This window comes from Penicillium cinerascens, assembly GCF_028974065.1.
Source record: "Penicillium cinerascens strain IBT 15544 chromosome Unknown scaffold_4_segment0_segment0, whole genome shotgun sequence".
Classification (NCBI taxonomy): domain Eukaryota; kingdom Fungi; phylum Ascomycota; class Eurotiomycetes; order Eurotiales; family Aspergillaceae; genus Penicillium; species Penicillium cinerascens.
In genome coordinates, this window is record NW_026695297.1 from 2193320 (window position 1) to 2220764 (window position 27445).

At 52.2% G+C, this 27445-nt stretch overlaps 14 protein-coding genes across 14 annotated transcripts; 5 read left to right on the forward strand and 9 right to left on the reverse strand.

Moving 5' to 3' along the window:
- Positions 1-106: 106 nt before the first annotated feature.
- Positions 107-717, reverse strand: N7498_008805 (uncharacterized protein; the record flags this gene model as incomplete). The annotated part of the gene is made up of 2 exons (XM_058455867.1): positions 107-359; positions 461-717. The coding sequence occupies 2 exons, from the start codon at positions 715-717 to the stop codon at positions 107-109; spliced, it is 510 nt and encodes a 169-aa protein (XP_058305855.1).
- A 224-nt stretch (positions 718-941) lies between these two features.
- On the reverse strand, positions 942-3709 carry N7498_008806 (WD40 repeat domain-containing protein; the record flags this gene model as incomplete). Its single annotated transcript, XM_058455868.1, has 2 exons — positions 942-2593; positions 2782-3709. The coding sequence occupies 2 exons, from the start codon at positions 3707-3709 to the stop codon at positions 942-944; spliced, it is 2580 nt and encodes an 859-aa protein (XP_058305856.1).
- Positions 3710-3937: 228 nt separating this feature from the next.
- N7498_008807 (Rab geranylgeranyltransferase BET4) lies at positions 3938-5164 on the forward strand (the record flags this gene model as incomplete). Its single annotated transcript, XM_058455869.1, has 4 exons — positions 3938-3946; positions 4007-4114; positions 4168-4750; positions 4800-5164. 4 exons carry the CDS (start codon positions 3938-3940, stop codon positions 5162-5164), a joined length of 1065 nt encoding a protein of 354 aa, XP_058305857.1.
- A 633-nt stretch (positions 5165-5797) lies between these two features.
- Positions 5798-8766, forward strand: N7498_008808 (putative GTPase activating protein (Gyp5); the record flags this gene model as incomplete). The annotated part of the gene is made up of 4 exons (XM_058455870.1): positions 5798-5833; positions 5888-7642; positions 7701-8642; positions 8704-8766. The coding sequence occupies 4 exons, from the start codon at positions 5798-5800 to the stop codon at positions 8764-8766; spliced, it is 2796 nt and encodes a 931-aa protein (XP_058305858.1).
- A 393-nt stretch (positions 8767-9159) lies between these two features.
- Positions 9160-9536, reverse strand: N7498_008809 (Dabb family protein; the record flags this gene model as incomplete). The annotated part of the gene is made up of 2 exons (XM_058455871.1): positions 9160-9372; positions 9435-9536. The coding sequence occupies 2 exons, from the start codon at positions 9534-9536 to the stop codon at positions 9160-9162; spliced, it is 315 nt and encodes a 104-aa protein (XP_058305859.1).
- Positions 9537-10039: 503 nt separating this feature from the next.
- On the reverse strand, positions 10040-12083 carry N7498_008810 (uncharacterized protein; the record flags this gene model as incomplete). The annotated part of the gene is made up of 3 exons (XM_058455872.1): positions 10040-10462; positions 10521-11023; positions 11069-12083. 3 exons carry the CDS (start codon positions 12081-12083, stop codon positions 10040-10042), a joined length of 1941 nt encoding a protein of 646 aa, XP_058305860.1.
- Positions 12084-13891: 1808 nt separating this feature from the next.
- Positions 13892-14356, reverse strand: N7498_008811 (Ctf8 family protein; the record flags this gene model as incomplete). Its single annotated transcript, XM_058455873.1, has 1 exon — positions 13892-14356. One exon carries the CDS (start codon positions 14354-14356, stop codon positions 13892-13894), a length of 465 nt encoding a protein of 154 aa, XP_058305861.1.
- Positions 14357-15055: 699 nt separating this feature from the next.
- On the reverse strand, positions 15056-15643 carry N7498_008812 (Cnl2/NKP2 family protein; the record flags this gene model as incomplete). Its single annotated transcript, XM_058455874.1, has 1 exon — positions 15056-15643. The coding sequence occupies one exon, from the start codon at positions 15641-15643 to the stop codon at positions 15056-15058; it is 588 nt and encodes a 195-aa protein (XP_058305862.1).
- Positions 15644-16418: 775 nt separating this feature from the next.
- Positions 16419-18094, forward strand: N7498_008813 (Chromatin modification-related protein eaf3; the record flags this gene model as incomplete). Its single annotated transcript, XM_058455875.1, has 4 exons — positions 16419-16573; positions 16939-17173; positions 17493-17865; positions 17925-18094. The coding sequence occupies 4 exons, from the start codon at positions 16419-16421 to the stop codon at positions 18092-18094; spliced, it is 933 nt and encodes a 310-aa protein (XP_058305863.1).
- Positions 18095-18604: 510 nt separating this feature from the next.
- On the reverse strand, positions 18605-20868 carry N7498_008814 (ARMH3 family protein; the record flags this gene model as incomplete). Its single annotated transcript, XM_058455876.1, has 7 exons — positions 18605-19667; positions 19722-20056; positions 20104-20216; positions 20269-20422; positions 20476-20556; positions 20608-20727; positions 20785-20868. 7 exons carry the CDS (start codon positions 20866-20868, stop codon positions 18605-18607), a joined length of 1950 nt encoding a protein of 649 aa, XP_058305864.1.
- A 757-nt stretch (positions 20869-21625) lies between these two features.
- On the forward strand, positions 21626-22401 carry isa1 (Fe-binding Fe/S cluster assembly protein ISA1; the record flags this gene model as incomplete). The annotated part of the gene is made up of 2 exons (XM_058455877.1): positions 21626-22298; positions 22364-22401. The coding sequence occupies 2 exons, from the start codon at positions 21626-21628 to the stop codon at positions 22399-22401; spliced, it is 711 nt and encodes a 236-aa protein (XP_058305865.1).
- A 621-nt stretch (positions 22402-23022) lies between these two features.
- On the forward strand, positions 23023-24045 carry N7498_008816 (DSC3 family protein; the record flags this gene model as incomplete). The annotated part of the gene is made up of 1 exon (XM_058455878.1): positions 23023-24045. One exon carries the CDS (start codon positions 23023-23025, stop codon positions 24043-24045), a length of 1023 nt encoding a protein of 340 aa, XP_058305866.1.
- Positions 24046-24307: 262 nt separating this feature from the next.
- N7498_008817 (v-SNARE protein VTI1) lies at positions 24308-25128 on the reverse strand (the record flags this gene model as incomplete). Its single annotated transcript, XM_058455879.1, has 3 exons — positions 24308-24395; positions 24457-24863; positions 24949-25128. 3 exons carry the CDS (start codon positions 25126-25128, stop codon positions 24308-24310), a joined length of 675 nt encoding a protein of 224 aa, XP_058305867.1.
- A 514-nt stretch (positions 25129-25642) lies between these two features.
- rvb1 (RuvB family ATP-dependent DNA helicase pontin) lies at positions 25643-27389 on the reverse strand. The gene is made up of 3 exons (XM_058455880.1): positions 27163-27389; positions 26864-27083; positions 25643-26810 (listed from the first exon to the last, which is right to left on the reverse strand). Exons 1-3 carry the CDS (start codon positions 27304-27306, stop codon positions 25798-25800), a joined length of 1377 nt encoding a protein of 458 aa, XP_058305868.1. The 5' UTR covers positions 27307-27389; the 3' UTR covers positions 25643-25797.
- Positions 27390-27445: the final 56 nt, after the last annotated feature.

Genomic DNA, 27445 nt, shown 5'->3' on the forward strand with positions numbered 1-27445 from the left:
CTGCTGGATCTCGTGTCCATAGTCTTTGATCCAATCGATTTCATTTACTGCTTGACTTCTCTGTCCTCTCAAGGTACCTAACCCAAATTTCCAAGGCTATCTACATCTAAGCAAGCAACTCCTCCCCCCGACAAGCACCAACATGCAAAACTGAATGTCCAGGGACACCGCCCTCCCCTAGTGGAATCTCCAAGGCAATCGTCTGCTCCCTCGATGGATACGTTGTGTAGTGACCAAGGGCACTAACATCAGAGGTATCCAGCGCCAGAATGGCACCGTTTTTCCCACCGGAGACCCAAGCCTCGGCTGTAGAGTTGGGAAGAGTGATATGTGCCAAGCCGGAAAGGAAGATCACCCATCTGATAAGCCGTTAGCGCAGTCCCGCATTCTTGTAGAAACGCAGGCATCAGATAAGGTATGTATTTGGAAGGCGAGGGGTAAAGGGGTTGCTGGCACGTACTGCAATGCGGGCGCATTGTGTCTTCCGCCGTTGAAACCTGCGGGTAGAATGGTGTACTGGGAGTCACCTCCGAGTTCGCCGAGGTCTAGTGACTTCGTGCCGGCGGTTCCGGCTTCTGAAGAGGGTTTGAATCCCGAATCAAGGGCCCAACATTCCAGGGTGGAGCGATTGTGTTGCGCGCCTAAGACAGTTACGTTGAGAGTGTTGCCCAGGGCGAGGGTTGAGGATAGGAGGAGGGAAATAATTGTGAGACGCATTGTGAGTGTTTCAATGAAGAAGAATGGATGGGAAAGGACGATCGGAATCGGCAGAGCAAAATTAGCCGAAGAGCTGCAGAGGAACCGGAGTGATCAACATTGTTTTTGCGCTAAAGAATAAGTAGACCCATTTTCGGGTATGTAATGTATGTAGTGAGCACCTGCAAGAAAGTAAAAATACGGGAAGAATAAAAAGGAATCATGATCAGAAAGAGGTCAATAACCTAGCGAATGATTTCACTGCTCGACTTCTCAATCCCTTCCATGCCCTCCAGGATATCGCTGCCTCCCAACATCCCACAGGCTGAACCGATGCCCTGGCGGCGTCCCGCCCATACTTCGTGGAATTTGACGGTCTGGTCGCTTGATGCAACGATGATGCATCCTTCTTCCATTGTTCGTGTGCACCACATCCCGCCCTCTTTCTCTTTGGGCCGGACAATTCGAAGACTAGGCTTGGGTCTACCTGCTTCGTTTACGCGTTCTGGTGATCGCGAATGGTTGCGTGGCACTGGAGTTGATCGTCGTGGTGATGTACAGAAAAGATCTGATTCATCTAGCGTGAGCCCCGGAGGGCGAGGTGGGCGTCCGGGATAGCTGACTGCCCACAGCGCTCGTCCGCAGTCAAAGTTGACATCGTGGTCGGGGCCATCCCAACTGGATCCGGAGGGCCCCCAGGGAATGACAGCAACCTGGGCACAGCTGGGCCATGCAAAGACGGCAATTCGGAATGGATGTTCTGGTTGGGCGTACCCGAATGTTGCCGCAATCTCACGTCGTGTCTGGCTCCAGATCAGACTGGTCACCTGGGCAAACACGTTGATATTGGCGAGGCAGACACCAGTTCGAGTGTGGAAGAAGTGAATTGTGCGATCATTGGAACCTCCTCCTGTCGCCAATAACGAGGGCTGCCACGGTGCAAAGGCAATTGCTTTAACTGCAGCGGCGTGTGGCAGTGTGTGCTTTTGGTGATCATGTGGAATCAACGCAGTTCGTCCGCTACCTGATATGAGGGTACCTCTAAGACTGAGAAGAGGTACTGCCGCCGTAGGCCTCACCGGAGGTGGATGAACCCATGATGGGAGCAAGTGACTGACGGTGGGCCGCCTGTTAAGAAGGTGCCGTGGAGTGTTAATTAAACCGAGCAATGAAAACGAGCGAACACTCAAGCCCTCAGAATGAGTTGCCATGACAGGTAATAGAGAATGGTTGAGCAATGGCGGCGGTGGAAGAATATCAGTCAGTTCGAAAAGCAAACAAGCGTTATCGTTGCCACCTGTAGCAAGGAACCGCTCATCGGGTGACCAGGCCAAGCCACAGACTTGCTGAGTATGAGCAGAGATCTTGGCGAGAAGCGTGATGAGACCATTCCAGCTCCGCTCATTTTGGCTTTCGGGCCATTCGACAGAGTAGTACCAGACGTTGCCCACGTCGTCTCCAACCGCAACTTCCTCTGCATCGATTTCTAAGTTGGCACACCTCTCGGAAAGTCTTTGTGTGGTTCTCGGCTTGAACGCGACGCACGAGATACTGTTTGGATGACTGAGTTCAAAGCGAACATCGGCTTCATTCACACCCCACAGAGATAACTGGCCAGACTGTCGGCCAACAGCAAGGATGCTCCGTCCGCCATTCTCCGATGAGAACGAGAGAGATGTGACGTAGTTTGACGGATGTACATTTTCAAACGGCGGATGGTCCACGGTGAAGCCTTCGGACCACAGGTAAACATGCTGGGCAAGTCCAACAGCTAGCACGCCAGATGTGAACGAATAGGCCAGCGTGGTGCAATAGAAATCATCCCGAAGGGAAGGGGCATCCAAGATCCGAAAGGGCTTTGGAGGAAGCGCTTCTCGTTTGGAAAGGACTGCTGGCCCTAATTGACAAGGGAAAAGTTAGTCGTGATGCGCGAGAGACCGCAGTACGATCGTCCCACCTTATAAATGGCTTTAAATGTCATATAAATGTTGAGCCTGTTTGATAATAAGTGGTGACAAAAGAGAGGCTCAGTGAACGAATATAGAAAGCCACGAGAATTGGAAGTGAAAACGTAACTGTACTTACACTGCTCCCTTTCCACTTTTTTCCACGCACTCTCCTTCCACACAAAGGGCGAAAGTCGCTCGTAATATGGCGAGGACGGACTAGGTGAGTTCTCTGCGCATGGTACACAAGTAACAAGGAGTCTGGCGGTTGGGTCAATGTCCAATGCAAGGGCAAGCCTTGATTCGTGCTTGTTCTGGTCATCAGCCCTATTGTTTCTCGGCAAGAATTTAGCTACATATGTAGGAGCAGTTGGCCCTCTGGCCGAGAGACTTAGCGCGCCATTTGAAACAGCCACTGAGGGGTCCCCGAGCATTGCAGTCATCCCACCGACGCCCCACACGGCTCCAGCACTGACTCGCCTGAGAAAGTCAATTTGATGGGCTCCTCCTGCAACACCAGGATCCGTGACCAAATGAGGCCGTTGGAGGGGTCTTTGGCGGAGCCGAATGGGCGTTGGTCTCTGTCCTGGGAATGCCGGAGATCGGGGTCTGGTGGGAAGAAAGGGATCATCCCAGGGCAAACGACGCCGAAGAAGTTTCTCTTCAGGAGACAGATGGCGAGGGTGTTTGTTCACATGAAATGGTGTGGTTGAGATCTCGGCGAAATGCCTCTTTGGGATGAATCGATCAGGCGATAACGAGCTGGAAAAGCCCTTTCGAGTCACTTCTATAATAGGAGGCCCCCTCAATCTGGTACGACCTCGTTCAGGAGACGATACATCTGCCGTTCTGTTTTCTTTCAGTGGAGCGATGGTGGGTATGAGGGAGAGGGATATCTGAGAAGTGGTGGCTGATCCATGAAGTGGTAAATTGATAGTTGCAAATTCAGTTAAACTGACGGATCCACCATCCTGAGAGGAATCGGATTGAGAAAATGATGTTAGTGACGAATGGTGATTGCCTGTTGAAGAGGCATCCTCGAATGAGTGACGTCGCGAAGCCCCCATTGTGGGAGCGAACGCGGGTAAGTTGTCTAGGCAGCAGGCAGCAAAGGAGTGTGCTGCAGACCCTGAAACAGGATGGCCGGGATATCGAGATAGGGAGATGTAGGTTTGTAATAGATGTGGAAGTAGATGTTGCCGTTTTGAGCCACTGCGCTGTGCTGACTAATGCTGCCAAGTAGCGGGCGCGGCTCCCTCGCTCTTCCTCGATAGCACTGTCTCACATGTTCAACAATGGCAAGTGTGAGTTACGGCCTCCTTTATTTGCTTGAACTGCCAATATAGTTACTGACGGCTTGACAGCATGGTGTTCGGCGCTTCAAGCTGGTGGAGAAGACCCCGGAGCAGCGGCAGCAAGAGCTGCAGAAGATAGAGGAATACAAATCTCTCGAGAGTTCCGTGTCGGAGAAGGTCAAGATTCATGTCTGATTATGCTGAGAAAGCTTATATTGACATCTTGCCAGGTTGCTGAGCAAGATTTCACAGCCGATACGCTGAAGAAGATCTCCGACTTGATAGGCCGCAACCCAGAATATTATACCGTCTGGAACTATCGACGACAGGCCCTTCGGCACCAGTTCTCGGAGACAGAGAACTCCACTGAAGAAAATGCATCCGTAGTGATCGCAGACCTGATCAGAAATGATCTGACATTTTTGATCCCCCTCTTGCGCAGCTTCCCCAAATGCTACTGGATCTGGAACTATCGCCTTTGGCTCCTCGATGAAGCACGCCGGCTACTCCCACTAGCTGAAGCGCGCCCATTCTGGGAACAGGAGCTTGCCTTGGTGGGTAAGATGTTGACTCTGGATAGTCGCAACTTTCACGGCTGGGGCTATCGGCGCTTGGTGGTGGAGACCATTAGGCAACTGGGTACTCCAGATGAGGCGAAGAGCATGACCCTGAAGGAAGTCGAATATGCAAAGAAGATGGTCGGAGCCAATCTGTCCAACTTCTCCGCTTGGCACTATCGCACCAAGCTGATTCTTCGGATGCTGGAGGAACAATCTGCTAGCAACGGGGAGCGGAGGAAGATGCTGGACGAGGGTGAGTCTTTCTGAATCACTATTTCTTGAGCTCTTACTAATTTTTGCAGAGCTGGAGCTCATCCATCAAGCCCTGATCGATCCTTATGACCAGTCGCTATGGCTCTATCACCAGAACTTGATGTGCGTTTTTGACCCGTCGGTGGCGGATCGGACAATGGCTCCGAATCTGAGCACGTCAGAACGACTTCAATACTTGCGGGACGAAATCGAAGCCATTCAGGAGATGCTTGACGGAGCAGAGGACTGCAAGTATATCTACCAGGCTCTAATCGAGTGCACACTGCTGGCATCGAAAGTAGGGGGCGGCCTGCAGCAGGATGATCGGGATCAGATTCTGAGCTGGCTCTCAGAGCTGAAGAAAATAGATCCACTTCGGCAACAAAGGTGGCTGGACTTTGAAAGAAGCCTGTAAACACTAGCTACTACCGGCATTATTAGCGGCCACTAGGAAACCGATACTGGTTACTTTTTGAATAGTAGGATACCAGGACGACGGGTTTGAAGATACATTTGAAAGCTGCATAGAAATACGTCCAAGAAGATGACTAGAAAGGACAAAGGAAAAATGAATAGAGGGTGGTAAGCTACATATGCACAAAGAGTAAGTAATTTTGCGGAGGTGTACAATGCCAAATGCGGAACAAGGGACCGGCGATTCGTGTCATACTCTTCAATGTACGATACCCGTCCACGAGACCCGTCCACGCGACCCTGCACGACGGGTATACATACCTACGATAGCCGTGCATGAGGAATCTTGCATTCTGCAGATGCATGCTAATTACAGTGCACACAGATAGCGTGCATTTCATGCAAAAGGACATTCCAAGCACTCCGATCGACAGGTCGCCCCAGTTGCCCCGCACAGGCCAATCAAAGCCGTGTGTTCCTGGCCCTCGATTCGATCAGTGAACTGACATCCCCAAATTCCTTCCACGCTGGCTCATTCCACCTTCTCTCCCCCTTTTATTTGTTGTCTATGACCATTCCGCTCATCATATGGAGTCTTGCGCTCTCTAAGCTGTTTTTCCCCCTGAGTCCCGACATGTCCTCGAATCGGAACAGCAGTGACTACATAGGGGTGAGTCTCGCATCGGTTTCATCGCGTGTGCCACATGCTTATCATTCCCCTCAGGAGTCTTTTGACGATGCCCCCGAAGTACGAGAACACCTGAACGTTTCTATCCCCCAATCCTCCTCCACTCGCTCCCTGACCGGTAGCCCTCCTGTCGGCACGGGGACTTCCCCCGACGCTACGGAGAAGCCTCCTTTCCCTTCTGAATCGCAGGACGAACAGAAGGACGAGGGGCTCGAGTCAGGAGAAACGACGGGAAAGAAGAAAAACAAGAAGAAGAATAAGAAAAAGGCCAACAAAGATGCGGAGGACGGTCAAGGGGAAGCAGGAGACGAGTCGAGCGAGCAACCTACCGACGACGTGAACCTCGAGACCGCCGACGCCGCCAAGGATGAAGAAAAGCCGGAGCAACACACAGAGCAGCCTACGGAGGAAGACGACGAAGGAGAAGATACTATTATTGGGAGCCCCCAGCCGAACAAGTCGCCCTTACTTACGTCCCACCGCCTCTCGACCGCATCCTCCCTCGACGAAGTGAACCTGACCAACAGCAAGGAGGATGGGCCGATGAAGGCTGCAAACAAATTGGAGCCGCCTCCATTGCCCCCCAAGGACGAGCCGGCATCCTCCCCAAGCGGAGCCTTGAAGGGATTGTCGGGAAGTTTGCCATCCTTGCCCTGGGGTGCGCCTCCGCAAAATAAGAACCCTCCTCCCGCCGCACCGCCGCCACCGACGCGAAAGCCCAGCGGCCCCTTTGCATGGTTCTCCCGGAGTTCAACAGGAACCAAGGAGGTCAAGTCCCCCCAACAGTCTGGATATAGCCGCCGAGACACCGGCAACTCCGTGTCCACCATTGCTAGTCACTTGGACCTGGCTGCTCGATCTGAAGAAGGGGACGCCGCCAGCCTCAATTCGAGAAGACCGAGACGCAACAGTTTGAAAGATCAATTCAAGCTGTTGCGGATGCGGGAGGAGCATATTGGTGCCGAGAACGATCAGTCGAGCATCCGATCTGGCCGTGCCAGCATCAGTCAGTCCGGCGCCAGCCCCCCCATCATCCACGAAGAGAGCGAGGATGGTATTCTTGCTGCTCCTGTGGCGCCCGCCTCTGGAGCAACCTCCCCCGCAACTGCCACTGCGCCATTGACAATCAACCCTACCCTTGCCCCGGGCACCGTGTCCGGGTTTTCTAGATCAGCATCCGATGCCTCTACACCCGTGGATTGGGATATGTGGCAGCAACTCGTGAACGACGGGCCTCAAGCCTTGGCGAACTCGGAGGATCTGAATGCCGCTATTAAGAGAGGCATTCCACAGACTATTCGTGGAGTTATTTGGCAAATTCTGGCAGAAGGCCAGACCGGCGAATTAGAGGATATTTACCGGGAACTTGTCGCCCGCGGGACCGATAAAGATCGTCGGCCGTCAAATGCCCAGGCCAATGGCACGCCCGAGAAAGAATCGGTCTCCTCGTCTCGCTCGTCCATTCGGTCCGATAATTCGGGCTCCGGAACGCAGTCGACGAGCGTTGCTCCTAGTCCTTCCCTGGAGACGGATCCTGAGAGGCTGACCAGGGATCAGGCTGCTAGTGAAAATGCTCGACTGAAGCAGGCTAAAGATGAGGCGATTGCTCTGCAGAAGCTGGAGAAGACCATTCGACGTGACCTGGGTGCTCGCACGAGCTATTCGAAGTACTTTATCTCCCAAGGAAGCCAGGAGAGTCTGTACGGACTGTGCAAGGCATACGCCTTGTACGATGACGCTGTTGGTTATGCACAGGGTATGAACTTTATCGTCATGCCTTTGTTATTCAACGTAAGTGCTCTATAAGCCTGCAGGGCGCATGGAATCGATTCACTAACAAACATTACAGATGGATGAAGTGGAAGCCTTCGAGCTTCTCGTTAAGTTGATGAACAAATATGGGCTTCGGGAGTTGTTCATCCAGGACATGCCCGGCCTTCACCGCGCACTCTACCAGTTCGAGCGTCTCCTGGAAGACCTCGAGCCCGCCCTGTACTGCCACCTCCGCCGGCGCGGCGTTCCTCCCCAATTATACGCTACCCAGTGGTTCTTGACCCTGTTCGCCTACCGCTTCCCGCTGCAGCTTGTCCTGCGCATTTACGACCTGATCTTCGAGGAAGGCCTTGAAAGCACGATTCTCAAGTTTGGCATTGCAATCATGCGACGCAATGTCGATGCGCTGCTAGAAATGAAGGATATGAGCTCGCTCACGACCTTCCTGAAGGAGCGGCTATTTGATGCCTACATCGACAAGCAGCCCTCAGCCTCGTCGATCTTGGAGTCTGGCTTCTTTGGAAGCTCTGGCGCCGCTGACAAGGAGATTTACCGCGCCGATATCCTCGTGCAGGATGCTTGCGCTGTGCCCCTTACCCAGGACATGATCAAGACATACACTGCTGAATGGGAGGAGAAAACCCGCACAGAGAAGGAGCAAGAGGCAGAGCTGGAGCACCTTCGACACACCGTAACTACGCAGGCTTCCCGTGTGCGTCTGCTCGAAGAGCGTGCCGAAGCATCCGATAAGGAACACGTCCAGTTGGCGTCGGAATTGGTGCACGTCAAGGTGGAGAACGAGGAACTGCGTGATCTCAACGATGCCTTGAAGCTGCAGGTCTCCGAGCTGAAGGTTATCGTCGACAAACAGCCCGGCGAGGTGGAGGAGAAGCTTCGGACGGAGATGGACCGTATCATGAAGCGGAACATCGAGGTACAGAACGAGAACCGCGCGATCGAGGACAACATGGCCGAGATGGAGAAGGAGCTGGTTGCCACGAAGATGAAGTGGGCCGAGGTATGCTTCCCTTCCCCCAACCCACTGCTTCACTGCCTTGGAGAATACTGACAATATCCAGGTGTCCGAAAACCACGAAACCCTCCGCCAAAAATGGAGTGACCTCCGCCGGGCCCTCGACTAAGGGCATCCTATCGATCCTAACCCCTGTATATTTTCTCGCACTGGGAACATGATCTGTGATCACCTCCCCCCTGCCAACTACGCCTATGGGCCGGAAGTCTGCTTTATTCTCATTTAGCCACCCCATGACCTCGGTCACGTAACGTCTCTGTACGGTGTTGCGCCATTCCCAGCCCAGCATTCTCCCTCGGCGTTCTCTTTTTCTTTACAGTGTAGTGCATCTCTCTACATACGTACTTTTGTTGGTGCTTGGGGCCACTGCAAACTCCGCATACTAGACGTATGCTCTGTACATCCCAATGAAACGATGCATTTTTAAATTTCCTTTTTGTAATTGCAGCGGTCTAAAATCGTTTAATTCCTCAGTTCATCTCATTCCCCGTTGGCCTCCACCCTAGAGAATGTTCTCATAGAACGTAGTCAGAACATCCTCCTTGACGGGCCCCGCAACAGCCTTGAGCGCCTTATGCGCCTCACACTCCGTATCGTAGTACTTCATATCCTCCATCGAGGCAAACGTCGTCTTAACCGAGATATTGAAGCCCTGGTTCCGGGGGTCGTCGATCGATTGGCCGACGGCAGCTGCGACGATATAAGGCTTTCCGTCCTGCGCGAGTTAGCCTTGACTCTCAAATACACCGGAAAGGAATATAGGAGAGCGGGGCATACCTTGGTCGCGGTCTTGGAGAGCACCTTGTACTGTTCCAGCACGCGCAGCCGGTCCGCCTCGTTGGGGATCTTGAAGAGGGTGATGCGTTCGATTGGGGCCATGGTGACTGGTGATGTGGAAATCGTGCGTGCGAAGTGGGTGAGAGGTCTCGCGCTGCGGAACATGAGTTCTTATATTACTTTGTCTTGGTGGGACATTTGCGGGGGTTCGGGATCGCCTTACGGCTAATTATTAATGCCGTCGTTCAAGGTAACTTCCGACGGATCGGGCTCAGATGCCGCTGGAGTGTTACTTCATGCAGGCCTATCGGCTTTTATTTTCTATATCTTCTGGATCTTTGAATCTGTAGGATTCAGTATAGATATTGTTCTTAACTTGAATACAGTCGCTGATGCGAGTGCGGAATGTATTGTAGCAGTGCGTCCTAATTCCGCTCGGCTATTTGTTTTTGGCGGGGGCGGAAATAAGCGTACTGGCTTAGGACAAGACTCCTACTGTGTATACCTAATTTTAATGATACACCTGGACATTCAATAGTCCAAGGGGCTGGCGATTATTCAGAAAGCATAGACTGCATTTTAAAGCTGCATGGATAAATGTATTACTATCGCCCAGTCCAATCAGCGATTCGAACGTCTTCGGCTCCAGTGACTTCTTTGATGTCTTTGAAAACGTCTCGAATGTCGGACATAAAGGCCACGTCCAAAGTTGGGATTCCCCCGAACAAGATCCCTACAACCTGCCCTTGCGCACCATACACAAAAGCACCGGAGTCCCCATGCTCTGCGAATGGTTGATTATTCGTCGATTTAATCGTCCATTCATGTGTCACGGTCTCTCGAGGCCCGCCAAGAACTCCGGGGGATTGCTCATGCTTGAATGTGTACGTCAAAAGCTCGTTGCATTTGCCCGCGGTAATCCAAGTCGATCGGCCGGACTTGCGAACGTTTACTTTTTCGTTGTAAACCGCATCGAATTTTCCCGTCTGCATGAAATCATCTGTTTTGGTCCCCAAGTATCCGAAGGGCTATAACTCAAAGTCAGTTATGACCCAAACAAACTCGATCAAAAAATGATATGCGTACCTTGTTTCCCTGCAGTTTACCGTCCTCTCGATCAAATCTCCACTCGTTGACTTTGATCAGCGCCCAGTCCATATAGCTTTTCTTTTGGTCGGATGAAATCCCTCGTCGGTTGGGTGAATCTTTGATTCGGCCAAAGCCACTACCCGCGAATAGTCTTCCTAGGTCGTTTTTATCCCGGTAACGTCGAAATTTCGCCTTCCTGTTTTCAAGTTTCGCAATTTGCACCTGCGATTTATTGTACCTTCCTTTCTCGCGTTCATCCAAAAAACCATCGGATGGATCGAGTGCAATCTTATCCGCCTGGACCTTCCAGTCCATGAACTTCTCGGATTTGATTTCGCTTATTTCACCATCTGTACTTTTGATAGACTGGTTGAGGTCAACGGTTGAAGGTTGCTCAACTCTCAGAAAATTTTGCGCTGGATCATCCCCAGGCTGAACAGGATTCTGAAGCACTTTCTGGAAAGCTATAGTTAATATGACATCTTTCTCAGCAATACATTCTTGAAAGAGAATTTATTAGGGAATATCAAGCGGAATATACGGACCTCTTTCCGTATCAGGTATTTTCAATAGATTGGCGCGGTGGCCTTCCGGGGCGAACACACAGTGGAAGCATGTGAGGGCATATGGTGTCCAGGGGGTACGATTAGAAAATCTGAGTTTAACAATTCCACCTAGAGTCGAGGACCCGGCAGAACTGTTGACAATGCCGATACTGACTCCGGGTTTCAGAGCCTTTGTGCAAGCATCCGCTGGTACTCCAGGGGTTTGGGCATAAAGCTCGAATGAAGCTTCCAGGAACAGGATGTCCACATTGTTCTCCTCCCTTTCCGCCGCAAGGACATCATGAATTCGCTGTCTGGAAGTTTCAAAAGGACCCACGGCAGACTCTTGGACGTTGACAATAAGCGTGACTCGGTTCTCACTCGAGTCGGAGTTCGATCCGTACCGCCATATTGAGATTCCATTCCACTCTGCCCTGTTCATTAGGTCGTCGTACATAATCGCATTTGCGATTCTTTCCCACTTCTCGAATACGGAATGGCTTCGCTCGACGGGGTAGCAGTGCATCCGCGTATTGAGCCGCTCATCAATAATCTCGACGGAGATCCCTCGAAATTCACCAACAAGCTTTCGATGTATCTCTTTCGCGGCAATAAGCCAGTTATTATTAACTGACTGATGATCCATCATAACGAGCACGGTCGGAATGGGTTCAGGTTCCCGGTCGGTAAACGACCGTCGTCCTAGAGCCAGGACTTGCTCGGAAGTGATGCCGTGAGTTCGGAGGATTGCCTTAGCCTCAGTGAGAATGTGAAGCTCATTGCTGTAGAATCCTGTCCGTTCATTGTACTGGTCGCTGACGCGGTCAACTAGGACCGGGAGTGAACACAGAGTAGGCCCTCCCACCCGTCGTGGGGAGTGAACCCAACCATTTTCATCGACCTTCACCTCGCTGCTCAACAGCAAAGTTTCGTGGGTCAACACCGAAGATGAAAAGCTACGCGAGTGTGCGCTTGCGCGGCTACGGCTCGCGCTGGATGAAGCCATGGAGCTCATCCTGAACGAAAACAAAAAAAAAAAAGGAATCTTGAAGTCGAGCAGGAGGGAGAAGGAGAGTGACTTGAGTGAGTTGATGAAAGACAAAGTAGTGTCGTGATGAACACTATAGGAGAGGTGGAAGAAGAAAAACAGAAAGAGGGCAGAGGTGGAAAGTAGGGGCTTTTTATAGACAGACCTTTGCACCCTATGGCCTCCGCGTTCGAATTGGGATGCAAAGTCCCAGGGAGTATAAGTCGCTTTTGCGCCAGCAAAGTGGACGTGGAAGACCCACGGATCAACCACAGATACCTAACTGTATCCAGAAATGTATTGAGTCTAAAGATAGGTTAGTTCAGGGGAGAAAACGTATATCAGCTCCGGATGCCCAACTTGGGTGGCCGCAACCAAATGAGGAGTGAATGAGGGACAAGGAGAGTGATAAGTGAACTGGACGAAAGATAAAGTGATGTTGTGATGAATGAGAGGTAAATGAGAGGTAAATGAGAGGTAAATGAGAGGTAAATGAGAGGTAAATGAGAGGTAAATGAGAGGTAAATGAGAGGTAAATGAGAGGTAAATGAGAGGTAAATGAGAGGTAAATGAGAGGTAAATGAGAGGTAAATGAGAGGTAAATGAGAGGCAAATGAGAGGTAAATGAGAGGTAAATGAGAGGCAAATGAGAGGTAAATGAGAGGAATAAGAGAGGAATGCTATTCTGTTCTTGGTTTAGGATGAGAGTCGGAAGTCCAAAGGGGAAAGAAAGGGTACCTATGAAGGAAGCGGGAATAGTGGATTAAGAAATCTTAGGAAGCAAGAGAAAGTGGTAAAAATCCGAACTCCCATGGGATACGTAGTAGTTATTCATAGACGAAGACTTCAAATTAGGCTTAGCTCTTCGGATTAGGCATGGCTCCGTAGGTGCACCAAGCCTAACTGGGTATAGCACTTCTAGTTAGACATGACTGACCTAACAACCCGGTCCTTAGTACCAGGAATTGCAACCTTGGTGACTTGACTTGCATCTAAAGATATCTATGTTTGCTTATCGGAGTGGGCACGTGTCCTGTTCATGCTCCAGGAGTCGAAGCCGGTTGAGATTGCCGGTGAGAGACTGAAGGAGGATTTAGGGTTTTAGGGATAGGCGATGTTCCAGCGTCGGGCTCCTGAAATACGTTGATAGTATTGTCGATAAAGGAGAAATAACGAGAAAAGTATGCTGTTCATAGAATGCAACTGGGGCGGATTCCTGTTAATATACTTGATGTTTCTAAAGATGGCTTGAAGGTATCTCCTATTGATTTCTCTAGGAATGTAACGCAAATCAATGCTGTAGAGACAAAAAGCGCAACTCTTCTATTCTAAATAAGACTTCGCATCGTCTCTAATCTTTCTCCTTGTTCATGGGCATGAGGCGTAAACACCTATACCGCACTATACACTTCGCAAGTAAATCAAAGTTGGCATTCCATTCCAACAATAGTTATCTTGTCTTGGTTCTGCTTTCCCAGTTTGGAAAGCGGAAACCCATGGTCCATAAGTCCATCCTTGAATGTTGACATCCGAGCTTGTTGGCCGCCTGGGGTGCCGCATCCCCTAATTTCTTTTTTGGAATGGCAGGGATCAAGAGAGTAAGGTGTCGAGGATTTGCATGCGCGCACATGGCACGCCGTAGTGGATGTACTCAGAGTGCTGTACCCGACTGACACAGGGTAGTTTCAGCGCAGAGTAAGCCTCGCCAGAGGACTAGATGGGCTGTACCGATTGAGAAATATCCGCTTGGCTCATTCTTCTGTTTCATAAACCAAGAAGGTGTCCCCGAGCCCAGCTCAAATGTCATTCACAGGCTCCGGTCGGTTCTTGAAGAACACCTTGTATCGCACAATCTCAACAACCTCCAACTCCTCCGCCTCTGAAGACCCGGCGCGCTTTTGCAACACAGCGATCGGCCGTAGCAGTTTCTTGACCTCGCCAGTCATGCGCTGGTACCGACCGACGTACAGATATGCCCTCTTCATCCACTTAGTGTCATCCGGGTTGAGGGACGAGTAGTCCGGGAACATGATCTTCCCGATCGGAGTCTCGTAAGACGGGGCATTAGACTCGGAGGATCCGTCTGAGCTCGTATCTTGCTCGTATTCTGAGAGATTGATTGTGCCCTGAAGCTCGAGAAGGGCAAGGCCGGAGGGTGTTTGGAGGAGTTGGGGGAGTGGATTCGTGATGGGGAAGCATGATGCATCTGTTGCCGCAGTAGATGATGCAGTGGAACGTGGGTGCAATTGGATTGAAGGCATGGTTGTTGAGGGGTGTGTGGGATTGCTTCAGTTGGTGTGGAAATGAAGGTGACGCGCGACGCGGGCGGGTCGCGTGCGGGCGATCAACCCCACACGAGTGTAGAGTGCTATTTTGCCATTTTTGGTGGGAGTGCAGAACTACACAATGATACTGGAAAGCCACGAAAACTTCTACTAGTTGATACAATTGATAATGCTCAATGCCATGTATTTCTCATTCCATGATTTGGGACAAAATATGCGATGAATAGCTGACAATCACCCGCCACGTAGATGGAGGCGGCGGTAGCATGAGATGACTCTAGTCTCTTCTTAATAACCAGGATGACCAGGATGTCTTCTGATAGACTGAGATCCTGCATAGAGGCACCATTCATTTCCCACGGTGGCTCAGGCATTTGGTAGAAAGGCGTCAGTTTTAGGGCAGATGTGCCCAAACGAGGAGCATCATTGAGAGACGCCTGTTTCAGAATAGGGTCCTGGATTCTAGGTGCAGGGTAACAAACACCCTATCGATTGCCACATATTTCCACGCCCTCAAAAGTGCTTTCAAGGTCAGCGTCAGGTCCATCTTGCTGGACGGGCTCACTTACCTAGGTATGTTCTCTGACCATTGAACATGGCCATATCAAGCCGGATGCAAGTGAAGGATCTTGAAGTAGATTGGTTACATAGGCCATTCATATGAATAGGTTCATTTCACGAATTGCTCTTGTAGCAAGCATCTTCAAGATTTTGCAGGCCCTTGATGGCTTCTTCAGCCACATTGCTGGAAGTACCTGCAGGCCCCTGCAGCTTGCCATAGCGAAGGTCGCTCATGTTCCCAACAGTGGTATTGAGCTCTTTGAGAATATCCTCAGCTTCACGGTCCACATCGGAGATTTCACGTTCGATGGTGGCACAAGCTGCATCCATTTCAGCTAGGAGACTGGCCACTGAGTGGTAATCCTCGGGATCGGTGTGGTTCTGGCCAAATAGATGGAGATCCACGTTCATCTCTCGCTGCTCCTCTTCACTGGCAGCTTCCACTCCGGCAGCAAGAGTGGCCTTGCGGAGCTCGGCTTTTTGCCGCTCGCCCTGCTTCAGCTCTTGGTCAATGTTTTCATTGACTCGGTCCATGTCATGTTCACGGACTTGCTGCAGCTCCCGGTACACTGTGCGGATGTGTGGGTGGTTCCGCAGGCGCTTTGGGAAGAGCTCTGTGAATTTCTGCAGGGACAGCACTGTCGGCAGCGGTGCCGGCGAGAGCAGAAAATTGCTCAAAATAGATTCTTCTGAGGGCGCCATAATTGACAGCAGCTTGGCATTCTTCTCGGAAACAATGAAAATGGTGATAGAGCATGTGCAATCACATTGCCTGCGGTGGATAGCTCCTTATCGCGAAATCGCGTCACGTCTCCCGAATGTGGCAGGACGCGGACGCGCGGAAAGTAGGCCGTGGCGACTGTCAAGTCTCCGTTGGAAAAAGTATCAGGGCTCTATTCAAGCAGTAAGTAGCCAGAAAGCACGAGACAAGCAGTTGTACAACTGCAGCACGGTAGTTGTCAACGGTGAAGTTGTTCCCGCGCGGACCCAGTCTTCAAGGGGCCGCTCCGCCTTTCCATCAACCTCTTCCATCACCCGACGCCCATCCACTCACGCGTTCAGAAGTACCAGTACTACGATCTAACTTGTCCAAATCGACTGTACGGCAAATTCAGACCCATTGAGGGCTCAAGTTTTATCTATAGGAGTGCAACAAGTCTCCTCCTACCCTGGGCAGAACGTTCCAGTGGCATTATCAAGGACAGGCAGTCCAGGCATCGCCCTAGGCATCGTCGCAGCGGTCGAGAGTCGATAATAGAACTCCCGCGTGAAATTCTAGTCAGGAAGTGCGTGAGAACAATCACGTTGCAGCCTTGAATCGTCGACCAAGCGAACGACCCCATTCGCCGTTCAGAATCGCGGCTTGAAGCAACGCAGAAGTTCTCCGTTCGCCCCAAAACGAAACTTAACTTCTTCGTCTCCCCTCTCCTTCTTTCCTGTTCCATTTCCCCCCCTTCTTTTTTTTTCTGGTGCAATCATGCCTCCATCCATGTACAGCAAGGACGAGAAGGTCCTGTGCTTCCACCAAGAGTTGCTCTACGATGCCAAGATCCTCGATGTGCGCCTGAAGGACCCCTCTGACAAGAAGAGCCCCCATGAGTACCTGGTCCACTACAAAGGCTGGAAGAATACGTATGTACTCCTTTTAATCATCTTTCCTGCCTCCACGCACTCCCTTCCACTGCCACATGCTCGTCTTCCGTGTCGGATCTTGATCGTGCCCTCTCTCTTTCCCACCCCGGCTTCATCCATCTCCCCCATCTCGTCTTGCCCAACCCTGCCTCCCGTTCATCTGCACCAACTTCAGCTTGACCGTCATGTATCGTGAGCAACTGCGCTGGGTCCCGGACCCCAACAAGCGTTATCTGTATTGACCCCCCTCCCAACCTCACTTGCTTGCCCTTGCCCTACAGTACTGGGATACTCTCACTTCTCTCTTACCGGTGGCGGTATCTGCCATATCTTTTTAGCATCATGTGCTGACCACTCTCGAGTAGATGGGATGACTGGGTACTTGAGGATCGCCTCAGAAAAGCAACCGAAGAGAACCGCGAACTGGCTTCCAACCTCCGCCGCGAGGTCGAGGCTTCTGTCCGACAGAAGCAGGTTAAGCCTGCTTCCAAGAAGCGGGCCATGTCTGACCGCAGCTCCGTACGTGACAGTGAGGAGCGCGGCAACTCGGTGCCTGGCCGTGCTGGCAAGCGGGCCCGTGGTGAGAATGATATCGAGAAAGTACGTTGCCTGCCCTCGTTTGCTTGCTCCTTTCCGAACGTCGTCGTTGCGTCTCTCCCCACGAGTCATCATGTAATTTGTGTCTCTCATCCCCTCATATTCTCTCTCGTCCTTCCTCCACCATCTCTCCGATTACACCATCACCATGGCTCGCATCAAAAACACTGGACCTGATCCCGAGGAGCTCGAAGATCTCAGAGACTATGATTCTTCAGATCTTTCGGACGTGTCTGATCCCCCTGACGACCTTCCGTCCGTTTTTGACTCCGAGGACGACTACCACAAATGCGAAGAGTCGGAAGTTAACGGCATTGAACAGGAAGAGAGCTTCAACACCCGTCCCTCCATCCGCATCGTGATGCCCGACAACTTGAAGTCTCTCATCGTCGATGACTGGGAGCGCGTCACCAAGAATGGCAGCGTCGTCAAGCTGCCCGCCCCTAAGCCCGTCCGCCAGATCCTCCAGGACTGGCGCGACGAGGAGGAACCCAAGCGCGCCGACAACCGTATCGATGTGGACGTTCTCGACGAGGTCATCTCGGGTATGCTCGAGTACTTCGACGTCATGCTTGACCGTGTCCTCCTCTACCGCTACGAGCGTGCCCAGTACCGTGTCTTCCGCAAGCAGTTCCAGGAATCCGGCAAGGGACCCGTTGATATCTACGGAGGCGAGCACCTCATTCGTCTCTTCAGTAAGTAGTCACTTGGTAATCCTTTCCCGTGCCCTTTTGACTGACTTTCTACCCGACAGGTCTCCTCCCTGAGCTCCTCGCTCAGACCAACATGGACATCCAGAACACTCAGCGCATGCGCGAGGAGATTTCCAAGTTGTCTCTCTGGCTGAGCCGAAACTCCGAGAAGTATTTCCGCACCGAGTACATTCCTGCTGAGGACTCCTACGAGGACGAGGACTCGTCTTAATATCATTTTACCACATACCCGCACCGACTTCTCTTTTCTGTTCTCCGAATGCTCGTCATTCCCAGCTTATGCTGGCCCATTTCACAAAGGTTTTTCTTTCGGCGCACCTTTCCACCCGGCATCTATTCTTATGTGCTTTTCTGGCCGGGTTTCCAACGGGCATCGCCTCCGCTAAGGGGGCACGTGGATTTTCCTTATGGGGTTCGTTTTCAATATCTTTACTCAGCTCACCAATATCTTTACTCAGCTCACTAGGATTTATCTTATTTCGGCCTCTTAGTTGAGGCTAGGCTACCGGAAATACAAAAGTATCACGATGACTCTTCAGTCACAGATCGTACGTTAGCCCATTCCCTTGGCTAGAACTACACCCCTAGAAGATTCATGAAGGCAAATTCCCATATTTTCATGCCGAATGCTGTATCTCCACTGGATATCACAGACAAAAACAATGCTTCTCCATCCCGTAAACCAACACAAACGGAAGAGTCAAGCTCTACCACTCCCAACTCAAGCAACAAGTTGCCGCGCATCATCAACCGCACACCTAGCCGCCCTCTTCAACTCACCCTTCCAGTCCGTCTCCCTCCACCGCGACCAAGTCGTCAACCCCTCCGGAGGCTGAATACTCAGCGTATCATACCCCTGCTTGATAATCCGATGCACCTCCTTCGGACTCAAATTCCTCTTCTTAATCGCCGGCAGCGCAACAGGCGTCGGCTCGCCATCCGGCTTCGGACTAGGCGCCACAGTCGCAGCTGCATCGCCTTCGGACTGGAAGAGGAGGGCGTAGAAGTGCGTCGAGACGGAGAGCAGGGTGTCAACTGCTGCGGCATGGGTGTTGTCTTTTGAGTCTCGGAAGTAGACGTCGCGGAATTTAGAGATCACGGGCCCGGTTTCGACGAGCTTGTAGAATAGGTCGTCGTAAGAGGCGGGGTCTGGGAGGAATGTGTCTCCTCCGGAGACGCAGAAGGCCATCAGGTCGGCGAGGGAGTTGGTTAGGAGGTGGATTTTATGGTTGGTACTTAGGTCGGTGGCGTAGGTTGTCAAGAAGCGCATTGTTGAGAGGAGAGTGCGCCAAAGCTCGGACCAGTGGTATGTGAGGCGGATTTTGTTCATGGAGAGGTAGGTTAGGAGGCGGAGGATGATTGCGATCGCGTGGCCGTAGATGTTCGCGTCAAGTCGTCGGCGGAGGTTGTGCGTGAGTGTGTCGATCATTATGTCAAAGGTTACTGTTGCTAGTACCCGATCCCCGGCGACTAGGGGGAGGTAGGGCTGGCGCTGGCGGCAGAGCCGGACTGTGCGCTTGCTTTCATCGCTGCAGATGTGCTTGCAGAGGGTTGGGTCTTCGACGAGGATGCGTAGGGTGAACAGGCTTAGCTCGGCGTAGTGTGAGCTTCTAACGGAGCGGTACGCGTGTTGCTGGAGGTAGGAGGCCAAGGAGAGGAAGCTTGAGAATGGTGACTCCTCGGTTTTGTTCTCTGGCATCATGTGAACCATGTGGTAACCGAAAAGCTTGTTCGAGTTTGTAAAGTCGTACGTCGCCATCAGGATGGCGGCCTCTTGAGCCGGTCTTAGTTTTGTTAGCAAATGCAATTGGATTTCACTTGGGGGTTTGAGGTCTTACAGTGCAGCAAACATCGCCTTTGCTTCCTCAGCCGTGGGAGGATTCGCTTTGTCTCGTGCGCCGGGTGTAATGGCCCGCAGACCGAAGAAAATTAGAGTGCTGGTCAAGTTCCAGCCTTCGGGTATATCATCCTGCACAGCGATATAGCCATTACGTAGGCCACCACAAGAGAGACCGACGCCCTTGACGATCTTTTGAGTGCTCGACTCATTGACAAAATCGTCGAGTCGAAGCTGGTAGGGATTTTGGAATTCGAATTTGTTGTAATTTGCCAACAGCCCCAGCAAAAGGAAGGGGTCGAAGACTTGCATCGGGGTATCAGAGTCATTTACATACTGTTATTATTAGCGGAGCTCTTTCACAGAGCGTTTATAGACCATACCTTCATCAGCGATGGGAAGAGATCCCGGTGGGTGAAATAGGAGACGAGGCTGGTCTTGTATGCCCCACTGGTCATGGCGATGGCCACTCTGATTGCCCTGCGGCGTACCTCAACTGACAGGGACAATTAGCTTCACTATAGTAGACTCCAGCCTTGTTTACTCACGGCTACTGCCAGTGCGAATGATGTTGTCCAGGACGGAGACAAAATCGGAGATGACATGATCGACTTCGTCAAGCCCGGCTAGGACTGTGATGACGTCTGAGCTGGGGTTTGTGTATTTTTTGCTCAATACACTGGTCAAAAAGACCGACAATGTCTGAGACGAGCATCAGCAAACACGTTCTTGCGCAGACCGGATTAAACACCCACATCCAAAGCATAAGAATCAGCCGGGGCGATACCAGCAGCTGCCTCGCGAATTGCGCGGGAGAAAAGATGCTTCGTTTGCGTCTGAAAGAAGGTTAGAACCATGTAGGTCGTAAACACGGGGAAACGGCTGACCTGCAGACTCAATGTGTCGTCTGGGCTCAGACCATCTAGCAGTGCGTGCAGCCGGCTGCTATTGGGAGACAGCAGGAAGAACTCCCTCCAGAAGCCCTCGGAATGCTCAGCATCGTCGGCCTAGGAATATCAGCTGGTGACTGGCACTTGGTGGGGGGGGGGGGGGGTGTAACATACTTTAAAAAGAGTCTCGTAGAGCTGGACGATCTTCGGCTGAAAGGTCTCGGGTCTACTTTGCTGGGTGAGGGGCGATGCCTCCATGGTTCACGGAGGAATGATCTACACGTCGCCGAGGCAGAGAGATGTTTCTTTGACGTGTTTCAACATCGAAGTCCAAGTCCGGAGCAGCTTGGCACCAGCCACTTTGTCAGCGGATCCAGCCACATGTCCTTTTGAGATACGGGGTACAAGGTTGATATAAGGTTGAATAATGGGATTTATTGGTGTGATTTCATTTCTGGATTGTAGATAGTATGCACTACCGGGGAAATAAACTATAGGCGATGACTTCACTCCAAGTCAGCTCGACTACCCCTCGGCGCTCAGTTGCACCGCCATGCGGAGGTGTCAGCAGCTTCCGGAAATCGGTTCTTGGCCATGCGGAGGATGACTCAGCTTCCGATTCGCGCAAGGTACGATGACCTTGGGGGCGATCCTTTCGTCGCATGGTATGTTGCTCATATGATGTTTGCTCTAATGTGTAGCCAGTTAGGAAGAGTGATTTAAGACGATCTAACCAGAAATGACTCGCTAGTCAAGTGAATCCTCAGGACAAAGCAGTTTAAAGTGGCGCCACCGCGAAGATCCTAAATAGCTGCACGCTGATTGGCTGCATCCACATCATGCAACGGATTTGACTAAGCCGCCCCCCGAGGCCACCGGGGAACAAACACTGCGAACTTTCTCTCACTTTCGTCCTTTTACCACTTACCCCCATCCCACTCTCATTCCGACCGTGCTTCATATGTGTCTTTAGCCGTCTTTGCAGAGCTCCTCACCTCATCGATTGCTCCTCATCATGAGTTTCTGCAGCACCATGCACCGTCCGGTGACATCATCCGCCACACTCCTCCGCTGGGCTCTGCCCTCCGCTGCTCCCCGCGGCGCTCTGCGCTGCTTCTCCTCCTACGGAAGCGCCCACCAGTCTTCTAAGCGAGACATGCAGACCGCTACTGCCTACCGCCCACACACACTCCCTTCATCTTTCCCGCCACCCCGCAACTCCGGCGGCCAGGACACCTCGATTTCCGCCGAATTCCCTCCCCCCTCGGAGAACCCGAAGACCTCTTCACAACAAGAGTCGTCCCAGGTCAGCGTGCGAGAAGGCGAGGCCCAGAAGACCAAGCCCGCCTCCTCGACAGCATCCAAGACTTCCCCGAAGCCCCGACGGCCATTGCGGCCAAGAAAGGCTGCGATGAAAGTGACGCCGCTGGCAATCCAACAACTTCGCAAGCTCATGGACAACCCCGAGCCAAAGTATATCCGGGTGGGTGTCAAGAACCGCGGCTGCTCAGGCCTGGCCTACCACCTCGAGTACGTGGAGAAGCCGGGCAAGTTTGACGAAGTGGTGGAACAAGACGGAGTCAAGGTTTTGATCGATAGCAAGGCCTTGTTCAGCATTATCGGCAGTGAAATGGATTGGCACCAAGATAAGCTGAGCCAGCGGTTCGTCTTCAACAACCCCAACATCAGTAAGTTTCCCCGGCAAATACCTGCAATTACGTTTCGAGTTCGGTGGGCTGACTCATGACAACAGAGGAATCATGCGGATGCGGAGAGTCCTTCATGGTCTAGGCGCTCTTTCTCAATGTGTTCACTATTCCGTTTCTCGGCGTCTTCATTTACGGTGCATCGGATGGCGTTTTATTTCCACGAGTGTCTGGGACTTGGGACCGTTTTAGCGGCCCAGTACATACGTTTTATATCCAGTCAATACTTTCTCTTGCAATCCTTTTGCAATCCTTTTGCCGGGCCTGTTTTGCCCCTCCTTCGTTTCCCTCGGAAAGGTCCGAGGATGCTGCTTTGGCCTTGCTCATAGAAGCCATTGGCCATAGAGGCTAAACTGTGTTCTCTTTTGTTTCCGTATCTCTTCTGTCTGTGTTGGAAGTTGCAGATCCAGATGCGATATTACCTGTATAGAACAGTCCAATTGACTATGAATGAAATGACAAAAATATCAGCAACACATACCACTTCCACCTTATTTACGATCAACTGTTTATTTCGTATCTTCAAATGATTCAGTTACTTTTCAATACTACAATTTAAATTCATGGAAATGGTTCCTGCATCGCTGATGTCACATGATGGGGGCTCGGCCGGCGGAGTTGCCGCCAACTCCAACATAGCTCCAACACATCCATGATCCCGGGCAGGTACCCATAGTACAGACTTGAGCAACGGAGAGAAAAGAGAATGGCATCACCGGCCTTACTCTCTCCCTATGGCACCGTCGCCAGCGATCCGGTCGCCGACGCCCTCCTCATAATCGTCCGCTTCTCTGCCTCAATCCCGGACCTTCCCCTCGACGTCCCAACGCCAGAAACAACAACAGGCGCAGGTCTCAAACAACTGATCCGCGCCGAACTCCCCTCAACACTTTCCTCCCACCGCCTGCGCCTCATTTACTCTGGCCGCGGCTTAGAAGACGCAACCGCCCTAGCAACCTCCCTCAAGCTCCCCCCATCTCCATCCCGCACACCCCACCCAGAGGAACAAGATGAGACGGAATCCCCCAATGGAAAAGGCAAAAAGCCCGTCCGGGATACCAGGAGTAGGATCTACATCCACTGCTCCATCGGCGATATCGCACTTCCAGAAACAGACCTGGCCGCTGAAGCAGCGATGGCATCTACACTACTCGTTCAGAAACAGAAACAAGCCCCAAGTACACTCCGCTCTTCTATTACGCGTGCATCCCCACCACCTCCGCCCGCAACTACAACCCCCGCACCCCGTGGCTTTGACCGCCTCCTCTCGGCAGGTTTCACGGCCGCGGAAGTCACAGCCCTGAGATCGCAGTTCCTGGCTGTACAATCCGTCTCCAGAACGCCGGATACCATGCCGACGGGCGAGGAACTGCGTGATCTAGAGGATAGATGGATGGATGAGGGGTCGACGGCTGCGTTGGCGCAGGCCGGTGGGGAGGGTGGTAGTGATGATGAAGGCGGGTTTGGGTCTGGGTCGCGGAGTGCTATGGATGATATGCTTTTGGGGGGCGGTGATGGGGTTCTTTTGGCCTATCGGGTGTGCTATGTGGTTGAGGAGGGAGGAGGGGGTTTGGAGTTGGAGGAAAGGAGTTGCGGTTTTCGTGGGCGTCGTCGTCAATGCGGCTTTTGGTGGCATGAGGATTATGAATTAGTGCCCCTCGATGGGCGCGGTCGTTTTGGGTTTGGTATGGCGTTTTCTTTTTGGTTGCACTGCGAGATACCCCATTAATGAGCACGCTTGTTTGTTCCGTCATGAGTTTGGTAGTATATCGTTGAGTTCTTGAATCTGGTGGCTGTTACCGAGCACTGCTCTATGTGTAGACAACAAGAACGTTCAAGGTCATCTTGCATGATATCAAGTATTCGATTACAATGCGAGTCACTATCAAGACGGAGCTCTCGCTCACGTCAACTCACGAAAATGCTAGCATACAACATCTCAAACGGAAGCGAAAAATCCTCGAGTCAAAACGCCTGATAACTTCCAAACGCTAATGGAACTTGCCGTAAATCACTGCGAAAATCAAAAGGACGAGGACCGTGATAATAGCGATAGTGATCATCCGATTCGTAGCCATCCTATTCAATGTCAGTCAGTCCACTTGCGCAAATCAACGGAAAAGGTGAAAGGAATCAGTACCTACGGGCCATGCCCCTCAAAGTCTTGATGCTAGTGTCCACGTATCCCTCACTCTGCTGCAGATTGTCCCGCGTGTGCTGGATCGTCTGCCGCTGTCCGTACAGATCCGACAGCACATTACGGCCCACGTCCTCCGTCTCCAGCGCCTGTCGCTGACTCGCCTGCAGCCGCGCCGAACTGCGCTCCAGCCGATCAGTCCCCGACAGTAGCTGCTGGCGCTGCTCCTGTTGCTCGTCGATGGGGTCGTCGGTGTACCGGTCGCCGAATAGCGCTTTGCGGTCGTCGGAGAGAGACTTCAGCTTGCGCTTGATCTCGTCGACGTCTGTTGAGTAGTTCCGGAAGCGCATGTTGACTTTGGATCGTGCTGCTGATGGGATGTTTTGCTTTTCCATTCGCAGTTGGTCCAGCTGTTCCAAGTCGTTAGTAAAAGTGGTCTGGAGACTGGGCGGAGTCTGGAGAGGTCAAGTGATTGCTGGTTTGTTGGCTACTTACCAACTCTGTTGCTTCGTCGAGCACTTGCTCGGCGGACCGGATTGCGGCCTTGCGCTGCTCGCCGCTGGCTTCGGCGATCTGGTCGAGCTTTTGGTTCAGATCCGCTTGGACGAGCTTCAGCTCATTCTCATAGCTGGCGAACATCTCCGAGCCGGCGTCTGTGTCGAGAGGGTTCGACATCTTGATGGTTGTAAGGAGTTATGTAATTTCAGAAAGAAGGCTTTCGTTATTTCTTGCGTGAAGATCGAGTCGTGAAGATCAAGTGGCAGTTGGGACCGGAGGCTCCACCGTTATCTGGGGGAGCGGGTGACGCGGTTCAGGAGCTGGGGGCGGAGTTTCGGTTCAAAGAATCTTGCCGAGTCCGGTTCCTCTTTCGTAGAAGGGTAAAGAATGAATCCAGAAGGCGCTAGGCTGTCGCAACCAAATCCAAATGCGAGACGGAGTAATGAGGCGATTGGGAGGTTGGGGGAGGGGGGGGGGGGACGGTTCCCGCACGTGATTCGACCGAGGCCGGGGTTACAACGGATTCACCGGTGATAAGTAGCATTCATGAGATGATGGAAAGATGAAGAGTTAGATTTGTTTAGAACTTCGGACGAAACTCAGTACCGGGTGCATCCTGCAGGTCCCGCAATGATCAGCAGATACAGTGCTTAATACACTGTCCCTTACTCTACATGAAACTGCAAGTCAGATCGAATCCAGTAACATCAGGTAGCATTAGCGTAAAAGTCAGGCCTACACTAGCACAATTCGCCTTTTCAAATAAACCAAAAAAAAATACCCCCGTGGTATACATGTCATGGAACTCCCTCAGTCGCTGTTCCCAATCCTAGCAATATCCCGCTTCTATTGAAGGAACTTGCTGCTGTCCTGAGCGACAATCGATGCACTGCGTTTCGCATCAAGGAAGAGATCCTCGCACTCCGCAACGTCCGCAGCCTCGATACCGCCAGGACGTCCGTTGACGCGGGCCAGGATGCTCGCCGGAGTCAGCAGCTGCAAGGCGTACCGCAGGCTGACCTTGCTGCCGTGCTCGGCAACCTTCTCAAGCGCGGGCTCAGTAATGTTGAGGCTCTCCGTCTTCGCGCGGAGGCGGATGATAGTCTTGATCTCTTCGGGGCTGTAGGGATTGGTGGGAATAATGAGGAGACGGGCCAGGAGATCGGGCGGGATACCGTGGGCAGCGCTGATGTCGTCGGTGCCCCGGATAACAGTGTTGCCGCGGTTGGAGGCCAGAATAACGATGGGTGAGATGGTGGACTCAAGAGCACGGTTCAGATATGTGAAGCACTCGATATCCAGCATATGGACCTCGTCAATGAAGAGCACACCGGGAACCAGCTCGGCGACACCCTGGTCGATATACCGGTTGACCACCTTGTTGATCTCTTGGCGCAGCTTGTCCGTAATTTCGGTCTTCTTGGGCTTCATCAACTGGCCCATCATGCTCATAACATCCTGGCCACCTTGCGGCCGGGCGTTGGCCATATCCAAGTCGTGCAGGGTCACGTCCTGGACAATCTCCTTCTTTTTGTGAACCTCGCCCTTTGGCACGGGCACATACTCCTCCGCCTCGAGATCAAACTCAGTCGCGTAGGCGTCTGACCGTCCGACACGCTTGCAGGCACCGGTGTTGGCCTCAATGTAGATGACGTCTCCCACGGTGACCCGCTCCTTCTGGATGGCCTCGTAGATGCTGGGGTCCAGGCGAAGCTTCTTGGTGCCCTTGGCCGACTTCAATCCGATAATCAAATGGCTAATTGTGCGTCCGTAGCCGCCCAGCGGGTTCTCAGTCTCCTCCGGGGTAAGCTCTGTAACTTCACCTTCGTACACCTCCTTGGTTTCCCGAACTCGCAGGCCTAGTCTCGTATTAGCCATCGCCTTGTGTCAAAATCACTGTGCCATCGCGTACCGATCGCTCGTCGGAAGTTTTCCATCAACGCCTCCGTCTTCTTGACCTCTGCAGAGTAGATCTCGCTGCCAACGATGGGGCAGAAAGGAACCTTGGTTCCCAATTCCTGTGATACGGCGAGAGCGAGCGCAGTCTTTCCGGTACCGGGCCCACCGGCGAGCAGGACAGCCCGGCCGGCCATTTTCTTTGCTTTGATGAGGTCGACTACCACACCGCATGCCTGTTGATCGCATTCTAGAAGTTAGCCGCGGTTCTCCATCGAAAGGATCTGTCTCCATCGTCTTGGAGCTGTCACGCACCTCACGGGCACTAGCTTGCCCGACAAATCCATCTCCGGCTGCCTCTGAGGTGCCATCAGAACGCAGTCCCAGGCCCTTGATGTGCGTGTGCGCGGCGGTCCTGTTCTCGCGCGAGTTGCCCTTGACTTCGCTGATTTGGACCATGGTGGAGAGATGCGGCTTCGTAAAGCCACTGGCCTGTGCGGGAGTTGGGACAATTGGTGAAAAGAAAGACAAAGGAATCAAAAAAGAAGGCTGGATAAAGCTCAAAGAAGATACTGAGGTGCTTTTCCAGATGCGCCTC